Genomic DNA, 15266 nt, shown 5'->3' with positions numbered 1-15266 from the left:
GATACAGCAAAACTACTTAATACTATCTTTTGTGTATGTGTCTCTCTAAAACAAAATAATGAACTTCTGAAGTGCACAAGAAACTCTCAGTTATCAATGTCAGTGCCAGGTTATGAAGCAAGAGTGATCTGGAGCCCTCTGTGGGCTCTGTGGCTTCTCCTCTGTCTGTCAGCTCCTGCCTGGGCTGACACCACAGCAATCCTAGGCGACCTGAATCCTCCTGGGTGAATACCTCCATCTCAAATCTGCTCATTTAGAGCAAGAATCAAGGAAGGGAGCAACTCACAAAGACTGGAGGCCCCACCCCCAGACCAGTTCTCTCTGTTATCCTGGTTTTGTCTGTTTTATTTACATGATTCAGAAATACCATGTCCCAAGGAATCAAAAACTTCCCAGTGGAAAATATTCAAATATCTTTCAGAAAGTGTTGTCAGAAGGGGTGGAGCTAAAATATGTGCTCTGCCCTCTCTTCTGCAGCACATATTTATGGAGAGCTTTCTGTGAAAGACACAGCAATGCATAAAAACAAAGAACACTTTTTTTTTTTTCAAAGAGCTTACAGTCTATGGGGGAAGATACACATCCCTGCCATGCAATTATTCATGGCTTTGTTCAGAGCTTTGCTTGCACATTAGGACAAAGTCCCAAATGATTTCTGAGATGTGCAAGAGAAGTTGATCTGCTTCAGCCTCTAAGGATGTCAACTAAATTGCAAAAATGCTTTACCTCCCTGAGCTGCAAACTGTTTTCCACCTCTGCATATCTCACATGCAAACACTCTTGCCATCGTAATATATGCTGCTGGACCTAGTGTCTTCCCCCTCCCCCACCCTATGCCTGCTCTAGAAATTTGAAGCTTCTTGAATTTTGAGGGGTTGTCATTTGAAAAAGCAATGTCCTCCCTGTCCCCCAAGTAGATTACTAAGAAAAATACCCATGAGCATGATTTTTTAAATTGAGCTCGCCATATTCGAATCACCTGAGAAGAGTCTCTTGTGGGCTCCATAAACATTCTACATCCCGGGCTATGCCTGGTGTCTACCAAGTTAATTCACATTTAACTCAGGAACTCAAAGTCCTGGGTGATTCTGTGGCAGATGACAGCATGGGGGTTGTTTGACAGGAAGAATAAGTAGGTTATAGAAACCTGTTCTCTGAAATTGAATACTCTCATTACCTATTGAATTTTACCATGGAAAATGAGTATTTTTATTTATTTATACTATAGTTGGTTCTTGCAGAAAGTTGTAGAGGAGGGAGAGATTTGTCCCTGAAAGCTGTTTCAGAGATAAATTGATTCTTCAAGTAACCATGAATTATGGCATTATTGATGAGATCAGAAGATGAAAAGCTTAAAAGAGAAAAATCAGAATAGAAAAATGCATGAACTAGAAAGCCAATCCTTCAATAATAGAAAATTAACTGTATTTAAAGGTCACGAAAAGAGTCTCCTTGTAAAAGATAATAGGGTTTTCTATTCATCTTTTAGGAATCACCCCCAAAATAGAAACAAAATAAGAAAAAGAAAAAAAATTAAGAGAAAAATAAATTAAGCAGAGTAAGAGTTCTACCTTCAAAAGCCAAAGAAAAAAAATAATACAAATCATCCATTAGCTAGAGAAAATGGCTGGAAACCAAAGTCTTCTTGGTTAAACATGAAGTCAGCCTTAAACACTGCTCAGACTATTTCTTTATTTGAAAATGATTACCCATGAATTACTAAACAAACAGAGGTCCAAATTTGACTTCTAAGAAACATAAATCAGACTGAGTCACTATTAAACTATTATACAGTGAAATATTAAAGCAACAGCATGATGTATAGGCACTTGAGATCTACATTACTGAACTGGGTTTTTAAGGGGTGGGGGGAGAGAACCCAAGCACTCAAGAAATCAACAGGAAATAGATAGTACTATTTTTTGCATAGTAGGATAAAAGAACACAGAATGATTTAAGGGACTCTTAAGTTTAAAACAACTAAAATTAATACCCTGAGAAGGAAGAAGGTACAGAAGCAAATACTGCACAGAACCACAGGAAAAAATGACTTTCTTATCATGGTTTTAAATAGACAGCGTTAAGGTCAGCAATAACACAGCTGGGGGGTTGTGGAGACAAACATGATCACTGCTACTGAAATATCAATCTAAATCAGCCTTCTAAACAGATTTGAAATTAGCAGCATCTACTGTGTCAAGGACACTTCAGTGCGTCATTGAAGATGTAAGTTGTATTTCTGTCTCTAAAGCTTGTGTGTAACTTTCATAATGTCACCAAAGTCACTTAAATGCTGATTCTTGGTTTCCTCATTTGGATACACATTGAGACAAACTCCAGCCCTCTCATACCACACAAAGATGCAGTGGAGACCAAACGAAGCATCAAAATGTTGCCATATTTATCATTTTGTATGATATTAATAGCCCTTTAATCGCAAAATATTTGCCATCTCTTGTGTTTCTCTCAAAGATATCTCTAATCCATCACTACTGTGTGAGTATAATAAATTTGTGAGTTTGGTATATTTATTTATTATGCAGTTTATATATGGCTAATCAAAATTTTCTAATTCATCCACTTAACAAATTGGTTTTGAACATGTATGCTGCTGTGTCTCTTTCTTAAGAGACTTCAGGCAAATCATCCTGGGCTCACAAATGTATCTTAGAGCTGTACATTAATGCATGAGAGAACAGAATGGGGTAACGGAAGAGATTTGAACAGAGATATTTAAGTTAGGTTGGCATCAGAGACACTGCTAAGGAAGTGATACTTACACAAAAGAAGTGAATACATGTTAACAGGGGTCAGGAAGTGAGACGGACAAATGGCCAGTGATGGACGAGGACCTGAACTGTTGGTTGAATGGCAATGGAGAAGTAAGTGGAAGTGGTCCACAGGGAGTGGAATTACCAGCAGATCACTCAGCTATAGGGAGGTCTGTCTCCAGGTTTTGTTGAGACAAGTCTATTTTGGGGGTTTTCCTTTATCCCTCAAATACAATTATTGATCCTCGGGCCTGGTCTTTACTCCTAAAGCAAAGCCCTTTGGGTTTTTCAGTTTAAAGCCCAGTGTGTTTAACAAATCCCTCTAAATTCACAGGACTTGAACTCCAAAGTAATCATCTCAGCACTGGGCAGACGCTAAAAACCTTTACAACTATATACCCCTGGTTCCTGCTTTCTCTGGGGATCCTTGGTATCTGTCTCATCTTGGACGAGTGAAGTTTAAGATCAACCAATGATAGGGGAACTGTGTATGCTCAAGCTGAGGCTCTCCTTCTCTGACCATCTTCTTTTGGATATTCCTTCCTCAAATTTTAGTCTCTCTGGCAACCTTGAACTCTGACCTCTATATCCCTAACCTAGGAAAATCTGATTGTCCTTAGAGTTAAACCGGTGGAACAAAAATAACCTGTGATTGGCTTTCCTTCTTTAAAGAATGAAGTGTTTTCAATTTTCCATTTTGAGTTGAATTTCCAAGCTCTGAAATAATTTTTAAAATATATTTTATGAAGCACTTATGCTTGTTATGGGTAGGTTAGTTAAAAAAAAAAAAAAGTTATAGTGCCATGGCACACCCAAAAGTAAAGCATCTCTATTTTCATGAACATCTGTAATTACCTTGATCCATTCCTTTATTTAGGGTTGCAAAATAGGTATATTCCAAATTCTATTATTTCCTTTTATTTATTATCTGAATTTTTTTTTAAAGAAACTCTTCTCTGTTTGGTTACCTTGACACAGATTACACAGGAAAAACAGGGTTAACAATGTTTTCCTTTCATTTGTTAGTTTTTACAACAAGGAAGTAGATATTTAATGTTCTTCAAAGGTGAGCAATGGGGCTTTTGGAAGATTATTCATGAACCCAGTCACTTATATATATGTACTATTCTTCAAAAGATTGCAGTTACTCTTCTTATAGCTGCTAGAACATTTCCATGTTAGCTCAGCGAGAGCCTCCTCAGCTGGTTTTTATGTAGTCCTGATGGATTTTCATAGTTCCCTTGTTTTCTAGGGCCTAGTGGGAGATCTTTTTACCATTAAAGGCATGCCCTTACAGGAGATTGCAGGACCCTGGTGGGTGGGTGTATGTCTCTCTCTATGTCTCTGTCTCTCTCTCTCTGTCTCTCTCTCTCATCTCTTTCTCTCCCTCACTCCTCCAATTTATTAGTTTTTGTTTTTCATTTGAACCCTGGTTATGAGCTGAACAGTTTGTCACAGTCTACTGCCTAGATGTGTTGCCTGGTCACAGGCCCAAAAGCAATAGACCAATTGATTATGGACAGAAACCTCCAAAACTGAGCCAAAATAACCTTTTTCTCTTTATAAGCTGAATAACTCAGGTATTTGTTGTTAGTCAGTGGAAAGCTGACTAACAACACAGTGTGCAAGTCTAACTTAATGTTTTTACATGATTCAACATGCATTCTTATTTTTTAAAAGTTAACATGAGCTTTAGAATAACTGACTTACGTTCCACCTATTTAACAGAAGCCATCATTTTCTCTTCCTCAGTTTGCATCTAAACAATGAAACACAATAGGTTGACACTTCTTGACATTTGTTGTCACCCAAACTCATCTGAGCCTCATCCTGATCTTTAGGAGGCTGGGTTGACTGGGATGGGACACTGGAGAATAATGGCATCGTCATCTGTAGTTTTCAGTTTAGAAAACACAAGTAGAAAATATAAGAATCAAGATAAGCGCAGATGATCATCCAAGTGGGAAAAAAAAATACTGAAAGAGACCTAGGTAATAGCCTCTGTCTATTCAGGATGCTGATCTCTCATACCACATGTTTGGCTAGGAAAAAGAAATGCAGTAAATTTGTTACATCCCACTAGGGATGACTGAAAGAGCCTTCCTGGGGCTCACCTGCATTCATTCATTCATTCACTCATCATCCAGAAGATTAATAACAAAAAGAATCTCTGGTTGCAACCTATATAATGCTGGCACACTATGATCAGAAGAAAGGCTGACTTCTGATGGTTGGAAACATTGACCCCAAGTCTGAAGGTGGGGTGTCAGGGAAGTTGTCAGAAGCTGACTTCTATGCTAAGAAAAGAGAATGAGTAAGAGAATTTTCTAGATACAAGAAAGAAGGTTGCTATGTGGCAATGACCCTAAGCATCTCTGAGAACCCCGAGTCTAGAAAAATCATGAAGTCAGGTCAAATAAACTTCAGTTAGCTCAGTATGGCTGGATAGTTGGATGCTCTTATCCTTTTGGGGGTGAAGAAGAGAAGATCATGGGTGGCAAAATGAGGATGTTTACACAGGGACTGGAGAAAAGAACTTCAGAATTTATATTAAGGACAATTCCTCTGCAAGTCATCCACAATTAAAAAACTTAGCTCGTGTGATTTAATCTCCACTTCCCCGGGGCAGGTCAGAGACATTACGTTCACCACGTTCTTTCCTCACCTGCCTTTGTGTACCACTGTTCAGCCTTCCTTGGAACATTTAGTAGAGGAGCACGTCTTATCATGGAAGATTTTCTTTTCCTTTCTTTCTTCCATCAGTTATTTCCTTCCATACATCTTTCTCTGGATCTATAAACATGTTCACAGCTGCTATGGCAGAGACATCTAAAATTTATACTTTTCCTTTGATCCCATAAAATTTAGCTTCTACTTCACTCATTACTCAGGAAACAACTTGGAGTTTACTGACATAAAAGTAGAACATGCTCTTTGATATGGATTTTCCATTCACTTGATGTCCTTTCATAACAAGTTATGGCTCTAAGTCGTTGGGGTAGAGGGCAGTAAAATTATGTGTGCTTCTCACAATAGACATTTTCCCTGCAATAATCACAGGACCATCTTTCCACCCTAACTTTAGCAAATACACATATTAGGCACAAGAGGTGCCTGGGTATAAAAATGTTTATACTGCCCCCAAAATAATATAAAGGACCTGCTTTAATTATGGTAGAAATGTATTTCCATTTTTCAAAACACAAGTAGTTCAAACATTGCACTTTATGCTTTTATTATTAAGAATGATACAAGGAGAACACTTTATGATTCACTAATAATGACGCCATTTATATGGTTTCCAATTCTATAACTTTAACCCAGGGGCCTGGAGTTCCAACCTTGCGTATTTCACAGGTGCTGGAGCATGGTGAGTCAACCATGGAATTAATTATCTCTCCTGTTCCCTTCCAGAAACTATTTATTCTCCAGTGTCCTGTTCCAGTAAATGATACTACCTTCCAGACGGTTGTTCAAAAGCAATAACTCAGTGTCCCCCTCCCACATGATGACCAAGCTCCCTGAGTCAATATCCTCAGTGTATTTTGAATCTGCCTACCTCCCTCTGCACTGATTGCCATTCCAGTTTGGAACTTCACCTTGACTTATACAAACAAGAACAAAAGCCTCCTGAGGAACATGCTGCCTCCATGTTTAAGCCTCCAACCTTACCCATCACTCAGGCCTAAAAGCCCATTCTCAAAAACAAAACAAAAAAGCTAGTGATCTGCACTAGCACTCCTCTTGCTTTCCTGTGCTTGCTTGGAGTGTACCACTTCTATTTGGACTCTTTCCCCATGTGAATATATCAATCTTCATCTTAATTTCAAAACCATTGCTATAAATTTGCCTCTAGTGATTTCAATTTGTCAATCACTTTATCCTTCCTACCTTACACTTATGCTACAACATTTTGCATTCAGGGTGTATAATTTTTCTGACATTGCTCACGTCCATCTTTTTCAACACATATATATTACTTTAAATTTTCTCTCAAGTGTCAATAAATACTTAAACCACAAACATACGACTGATGACTGGAGTTATCAAGACCATGACTTGGCAAAGTCATTTATCTGATTTGAGGTCCTATTTAGCAGGTTGATGTGAGCCTGGACAAAGTTCCTTGTTCCTCTATGTTCACCTTCTTCAATGTCAGGAGATGGGACGCACTCTGTGTCCCACTCCTGAGTGAACAGCTCGGGCGAGCCCACTAGGAGTCCCATTAACTTAGCACCGGTGGGAAGGCACAAGCAGAAGAGGCTGGTGGTTGGAGGAAGCCCCAGGCCTCCCTCAAGCTCAGGAGAGGTCTGCTTTTTGGGGCATGGATGGGAGTTGTATGGATAGAGGCTGTGATCCAGGGAATAGACCCTGCTCAGCCCCAACACCACCTTTCCTCTTTGTAGGGATTGCAGGGAAAGGACCTGTATATCTAAAGAAAACTCCATCTGCTCTTGGACCGTGCTACTCAAGAGGATTGCAAATGAAACCACATAGCTGGTGCTTGAGCTGACAGTACCTGAGCCCTTTCTTCTAAGGATAGAGAAAGCCAGGTTTCCCTATTCCTGTGACAGACAACCCCAAGTAAACCATATGGTTCCATCAGCAGAAAATTCTGCTGGTCTCCTCTTAATCCTGCATGAAATAGAGATATTCATGCACCTGTTTCACTGTGTGGTTGGAATTAAATCAGAAAAGGCCTATAAAGAGTCATCTCCGGTACATATTAGCTGGATAATAAATGATGGCTCTATAGTATCATGTTTTAATAAATTACTATTTTTGCAAGGCTAATTCTATAAACAGGTGGGGAATGTGAGAACGATAATGGTGTAATTTAGGAATTAAATCAACTTGATCAAGGGCATTCCCATAACGTTCCTACACCCAACCCATTTTTGGAGTTACAATTGGTTATGAATGAGAATATTTTTCCATTAAGTTTACCACTTTTCTTCTTTTAAAAATAATTTAAAATTATGCAACCATAAATTTGCATTGACTCTTGTCATACCATTTTATTATATGTATTTAAATTTTAATTTAAAATCAGTATTGCAACTTCAACCAGGGGTCAGTGAGAGAGGGAAACTGACTAAATACATGGATGGTGGGCTTACCCCAAAGATAGCAAATGAAGTCACAGCAAAAGAGTGCTCTCCAGAGTGTCAGTCCATGGAAGAGAGAGGTGATTTGAGTTATTCTGAGTCACGTGGCTGCAGAGAAGTCCAAGGAACTGGTACTTTACAGTCACTACCACACAAACACCATGAGTCGTGCTTAAGTGTCAGTAAAACAGCATTATGGAATGTGTAGTGTGTGAAATTGAGCAAATTGCTTAATTTCTCTAAAACCCAGTTTACTCTCCAATAAATAGATGGTTCAAGGATTAAATTAGAATATATAAAAATCCATCAATAACCATGACAACATACCATAACTGTTAACTCTCATTCTGCTGTGATAAATATTTTGCAAGGTAGCTTCTCTGAATAAGTAGAGAATGTAACTATAAATATGAAGCATTTTGAAATCTGCTTTACAACTGTCCATCACACAACATGCAAGTCCTGCTAAACTCTATGATTCCAAGACATATAAGACTGCCCAGGTCCTAGGTTCAAGAATCTTAATCAGGGAAGGATCATTTTTTAAAGGATGATTCTTCTTTTCAAGTGTGGTCATTGCAAAGTGAGGAGCTAACACATAATTCAGAAGCCAGGCTAGACTGTGGAAGCCAAGAAAGCCAGCAGTTCAGGCGGACAGATGGTGGGAAGCATGCTGCCCACTGACTCATCTCTGCCATCCAACAGCTGGAGGGAGCCGGAGCTTGAGTCCTCCACTCAGGCAGAATTGGCTGCTCACCCAGCCCTGCCACTTCCTGTCTCCATGGCTTGAGCAAAGGCAACAGCTCTAAGCTGTAGTTTTCTCATTTGCAAAGTGGGGAAATGGAGGAGTTATCTGGCTGTTTTGCAGAATCATCAACTACTTAGCACAATGTATGTAATAAGCACTCAGGAAAAAAATTCTATTTCTAGATTTATGAAATTAATGCTATTAGCATTAATATAGTACCCATTACTATTATTATTATTCATTATTTATTAATACTATTATTATTATTCCATAGACCCCAGAAGGAACCAAAGTTTATTGATCACGTGAGGTGGGTACTGGGAAGAGGAATGAATATATGAGAACTGTGTGATCGCTGTAGTGTGGTCTCTCTGTCAGGCAGTTTCAACAAACTCATTTGACCTCATTATGACTGGTTTTCCTTTTATGTAAACAAAATTAAACAGAACTTAGTTGGGATTACATCAAAAAGTGATAGGATTATATTAGGTGAGAAAAAGGCATTATAGCTAAAAAAAGAAATAAATGTTTGCTAGAGGAATAGTGATGTAATAAAACTAAACAGTCTTGAGTTTTTGTCTGGCTTCTTCTGTGTCCTAGTTGTGAGACACTGGGTAAATTACTGAATTTCTCCAAACCTCAGACGGCTCATCTGATAATTGTAGATCATATTAACTAACTCATTGTTCTGTAATGAAAGAGCATCTAACAGGATGGTGTGGCTTGAGGTGGACTATCAATAACTCTTAGGTCCCTTCCTCACAAAAAGATATAATAAAATGCCTCATTAAAAGAAGACTAAGTGAAATCTGTGGTTTCTATCTTTTTTATGTGAAAATATTTCAAACACATTTTATATTCTGGCAGAGGTCTTTACTTTCTCTATTAATTTATGCTGAAGGAATAGCATATTTAAAAATGAATTAGATGGCATATTATTTTTAGGCTAGAGAGAATAGCATTCTTTGGTTTCCTAACAGTTGACTGGTTATGCTAAATGGACCACTGTCTCTTATTAAATTCAGGGTGCTTAAATGAAGCATCATCAATATAAGCCATAGGAAAAAATCTCTTAATATTTGAAAGTTGAAATCTAGTCAATAATATTATATTTGGAAAAAATACACTCACATATATCTACAAATATATATTTATGTCCGTCTATAAAATGTTTTTGTCCCTGAATTTACTATGGTAAAGTTGAACACTAAAGTCAATATTGACATGAAAAATAATTTCCACACACAAAAAAATCATTCCTATCTTTATATCTCTTTACCTACCTAAGAAGTCAACTTCAGTTTGCAGCTTGGCTTTTAAAATATCTCCTTTGATACCTATTTCAGCGTGCTGGATAAACAAATACTTACGGTATGCACACCCAAACACCTCAATCCGCATCCCAATTCTGCCCTTGGGGTTCCATTCCAGGGGGATGAAGCGCAGAAATCTAGCTTTGATGGAAGGCTGGAGTCTGTAGTATACAACACTGTCTGCATTTGCATTTCCTGAAAACCCCTAGAATAAAAGGGAAAGACGAAAATCAATGTATCTACAAGATGTCCATTTCACTTTGTCACTTGTAACATCTAAGAGCAATTGCTTTTTTCACCATGAAAGTTCCACCTTCTTCAAGAAAACCACATTAATATTCTGCCATAATGTCTCTTCATCCACAGAATTTACCATGCCTCCAAACAAATGTTCTCTTTATTAAGAGTATCTTAAATTTTACCTTACTCAGCTGTAAGGTGTCCCTCCAAAAAGTTTATGTGAGATAATACAGGAATATTCAGAGGTGACATGATCAGATTATGAGAGTTGTAACCTAATCAGTGGATTGATCCATTGTATGAAGGGAATACTAGCTCATAACTATAGCAGGTAGTGTGTGGCTGGTGGAAGAAAGTCACTAGGGGCATGTCGGTCTGCCTTTTTTTCTCTCTCTCTCTCTCTCTCTGTTTTCTGGCTGCATGACCTGAGCAGCCTTCCTCTGCCACAACCTTCTGCCATCGCGCTCTACCTCACCTCAGGGTCAGAGCTATGAAGCTGGTGGCCAACCATGTGCCTGACCTCTGAAACCATGAACCAAAATAAACTTTTCCTTCTCTAAGTTGTTATTCTCAGATATTTTGGTCACAGTGACCAAAAACAGACTAACTTACTCCTCAACCAATTCACATCTACCATGCCTGCATAAGAACTTCTGTAAAGTTGCAGATTAATTGTAAAAGCTTGCTGCTTCCATGGCTGCTAACGTGACAGCACAAAAGGCTTTAGAAAACATTTTTCCCAGTATTGAAAGTCATCAAGTGATTCAGCAAAGTCGCTCACATCATTGATGAGTGGGTGAAGTCATTTTGTGTTTCACGTGTTGCACTTTCTCATCTCACTCATTAGCATAAACAAAACATAGTCCCAACATCCAAGTAGGAACCACACCCTGATAACAGGCAGCCAAACTTGATCAACACCCAAAGTCATTAAAGGAAACTGGAGAGAGTAAGAATCCGGAAGGACTTGATTAGACCTACAGACTCAAGAACTCGAAAGCTCAGAACGATGGTAAGCCAGCACAGTCAACAGCAGATGAGGAAACCCAAGTTCACAAAGATGAAGAATACATCATATGTTTGCAAGACCTTAGTAGAGCTGGTCCTGTGGAGCAGAAGCAACCATGGAGTCTGCAGGAACTGGCCCTTGTGAGCCCACAGAAAAGATTTCCAGGGAGCTGTACAGAGTAACAGGCAGGAGTTTGTTAGACATGGTGAGCATTGGGATGCACAGCACAGAACGGAGTGACCATCTCCAAGGAGAATGGTGTAGTTCTCCCAGAGTCTGGGTTTTTTAGAGTTGGGGTCCCTCTGTTCTTGCCTTATTCTCTCAAAACCCTCTTTATGATTGATATGTGTGGGTCATGATGACCTGATCACAAGAGATCCTTAAGGGATTATAATTGACTCTGGTTAGGGGAGGTTTGTCATGCCAGTTCCCATTTTCCAGATATTCGTCTGCTTTGATAAGGTTTCTTAGGATTCCCAGGCCTGTCACTTATGGGCTCACTTTGATGTATAAGCTGATGTCCTCCCTGTAAGTTTTTTCCCTTTATTTTCCTGCCCCTACCCACCTGCTCATGGCTGACTACCCACTGAACAAAACCACCACAGGGAACGAGCAGGAGCGGTGTTGCTTCCACAGTATCAGGATGCACCACCTGCCACACAGGTCGCCTGCACACCCCCCCTACTGCAGGACCCAGCATCTAGGCCACTTTCCTCTCCTCCCTCACGGCACACCATGAGACTTCCCAGAGGGAGAAGACGCACGAAGCAGGAGTTGTTCTCCATCCTTCACATTTCATTTTTATTTCTCTCCTCTTCCTCCTTTCTCTCCTGCTTTCTTTTCAAGACTCTAACCACCACCATGTGTACGAATAACAAGGACTAATGCTAATACATATAAAGGCTCGAGCCTAGACCACCAAGGGCAACCTCACATGGATGGCCAAAGGCAGAGGCAAAGACATTAGGAGCCACAAGACCCCGGAGTCCAATCCTTTGTCTACTTTTCCATCTCACAAATATTCCTTTACTAGCATCCATCAAAATATTTTCTACGACATTAAAAATAATTTGGGTGGAGCTGGGGTTGTGGTTCCATGGTAGAGTGCTTGACTAATGCATAGGAGGTACTGGGTTCGATGCTCAGCACCGCATACAAATAAATAAAATAAAAAGGTATTGTGTCTACCTACAACTAAAAAATAAAATAAAAATTTTTAAAAAGTTGGGGTTTCATAACCAATTTGATTCCCTTTAGCAATTAATTCTCTACCTCCTTCCTGCCCCTAGGGCCCTCAATTTTAAGGCTTATATACCTCAGGCATATCTATGATGACGCCTCCAAAATATTAAAAATTGGGGCATCTCTCTCCATCTCGAGTATGACCACCCAGTTCCACAAAGTATCACCTCACCAGAACTACCTCCACCTTTTCTTCTTGATCTTTTTTATTCTTCTGTTCCCTACCACCACTCGGACCCCAGAGCTCTTCCCCTGTGAGCAGCCAGTAGGATTTACAAAGGTAAATTCAACTCTGCTACCCCACGGGCTTCCTTTACCTTTGGACAAAACTCAAACTCCTTTCCAAACGTAACACCCCCCGTTGTGCTTTAGCCCCCCTGGGCCTGCTGGAACAAGCCAAGCTCAGTCCTGCTAGGACCTGTGGACCAGCAGTAGACTCTGCTCTGAAAGGTTTTCCAGATCCTAAAACTATCTCTTCCCATCATCTCGAGTCTTAGCTGAAATATGACCACCTGGGACAGGCCCCTTCCCATCCCAGATCTCAGCAGGGCCTCTGGCACCCCCCCGTCACATCTTCTTTCTGCGTTTTCTTCATAGTTTTCACTGAGGCGAAATCTTCTCTGGTTTGTCATTTGCTCGTTTCTCTTCTCCCCCCACGAGGCACACTTACTAAGGCAGGATCTTTATGTCCTTCCATCTCTATTACTGAGCTTGCTTGTTTAAAGTGGTCCCTAGTATTAGGTAGACAGTTATATTTGAGAAAAACTGGGCTTGAAACAAAGTTCTGAGGGTTTCTCCACCACAGGGACTCTCAGAGCAGGCCACGTGCTAAGGTGAAATGGGCACTGCACTGCCCATGACAGGGACAGTCATCCAACCTGTCTCAAACATGTGTGGCCACAGAGATAACAGCACCTCTCCCCATTTTATCACTGTTTTTGATTTCTGTTGTTGCTTTACAGAGCATATTCCTAGACTAATGTTTCCCAGAACATAATGGATAGGAGAATACTGTTTAATTCCAAAGATACTTGGTCTCTGATCATCAGCCCTTTCTTTCTAGAAAGTTATGTCTTGTTCTGCTGGTCAGTATTTTTTACTGAGGGTTTAGTAAGAAAGATTTGTCACGAGCCATCCATGGGCTGCGTGTGGGCCACCCCGCATGGAGCCTGGTGGATAGGAACCTCTGGTGTCTGGGAATTCAGGTGGGCATTTCCTCTGGTTAATTGCCCTGACACATTGTGAATTTCTACCCAGCTCTGTCACATCCCACTCAGCACCTGAGATGGGTGTGACCTGCCAAGATGTTGAAGCAAGAATCCACCCTTGAAACCTTATCCCTGCCTTTGATGTACCTCCTTAAATAAACCACGGGAGCCATCTTTCCTTTGTCTAGTTCCGGCTCTTGTGTGGAATGGACCCATCAGGGGCTCTACTTTTGCAAGTACATTTTTGATTCTTTGTCTTTTGTTCTTCACTAATTACTTTAGACTTTAAGTTCTCAGGTGGCTTATAACCTCCTCTGCAGGAAGAAGAACCCCCTACCCCATGAGATGCTGGCTGTCACTCCTTATAAAGATTAACTATTTTACATTGTGCTACCCCACCCTCATTCTCACCTGACCTCCACAACACCATGGTCTTTATTTCTGTAGAAACCAAATAATGAATGTTTGCCTTAAAAATTCCATGTTCATTTTTTCTGTTTTTTTTTCTTTGCTTTGCTCTAGGGCACTGTTTCCCAAACTTGGACTGCACAATAAAACATCCAGTACTCACATCCTAAGCACTGTTGTGCACGTGTGTGTGCACGCGTGTGCATGTGTGCACCCATGTCTCCACAAGCTCTCCACATCAAGGTCATGGCAGCCAGGCTGAGGATCCAGGTTTAATCCATAGCAACATGTTGTCTAATCAGACCTTCCAGTTGTCAGGTGCCTCTGGCGCCTAAGACAATCCCTAATCATCATCCCTTGCCAAGTTACAGCTGGATGATTAATTAGCTAACACTCCAAAAGATCTCACTTTTTTTTTTCAAAATTAATGTAAGTTCATAGGTTTAGATAGATGCCACTGAAATGATTTCAGCATTTTAAGGGATTAGGAGAGAAGGTGCAGAGTTATAGGGACAGGTCCATATGTGGAATGGGAGGTCCATGAAGGGCAACTGTGGCTTTCTTTGTAAGACCTGATTGATTTATGAGTTAATTAAATTTTGAAAACATTAAGAGTTATAAAATATGTATTTGTAGATTTTTTTGCTTGATTATCTTGTGTTTTGTTGACATGGGGGATTGAACCTAGGGCTGCTTAACCACTGAGCCATGTCCCCAGCCCATTTTATTTATTTATTTTTTTTATTTTGAAACAGGTTCTTGCTAGGTTGCTGAGGTTGGTCTTGAACTTGCAATCCTCCTTTCTTAGCCTCTCAAGTTGCTGGAATTTCAGACATGTCCCTCAACTAAAATACATACTTTGTATAAGTAATGAAAATATCTTCATTGGCATGTTCTAAACTTTAAGCAAAAAAATCTCATACCAAATTGTTGTGAGGTTCAGGATATGAGACTTTAAGCACATTTCAGTCAAATCTGAGTTTTAAATGGACATGTATTAATTTTATAATATTTAGTGGAATAAATAAGTACACAAATATAGGAAGCATGTACAGTGGTACAGCAGGGAGAAGCGTCATTTAGGATCACTCTGGCTACCTTCAATAACTTTTAAATGTCAAGGTCATTTGGAAAAAAAACATTGTTATTTATTAATTAAATTTATAGCATTTCCATTATTTTGCTCTACTTTTTTAGAATTTTTTAATACTTAAGATAG

The 15266-nt window shown here is 39.7% G+C and overlaps 1 protein-coding gene across 6 annotated transcripts in view; it reads right to left on the bottom strand.

Moving 5' to 3' along the window:
• Positions 1-15266, bottom strand: part of Cntnap4 (contactin associated protein family member 4) — a 243533-nt gene that overhangs the window by 106215 nt on the left and 122052 nt on the right. For all 6 annotated transcript variants that reach the window (XM_027933142.2, XM_027933144.2, XM_027933147.2 and 3 more), the window contains exon 4: positions 9998-10145. In XM_027933142.2, coding sequence (XP_027788943.2) covers positions 9998-10145 — 148 coding nt within the window. The remainder of the gene's footprint in view (positions 1-9997; positions 10146-15266) is intronic.

This window comes from Marmota flaviventris, chromosome 18 (assembly GCF_047511675.1).
Source record: "Marmota flaviventris isolate mMarFla1 chromosome 18, mMarFla1.hap1, whole genome shotgun sequence".
NCBI lineage: Eukaryota > Metazoa > Chordata > Mammalia > Rodentia > Sciuridae > Marmota > Marmota flaviventris.
The sequence above is the reverse complement of the archived record's forward strand: the minus strand, read 5'-3'. Positions and strand labels throughout refer to the sequence as shown.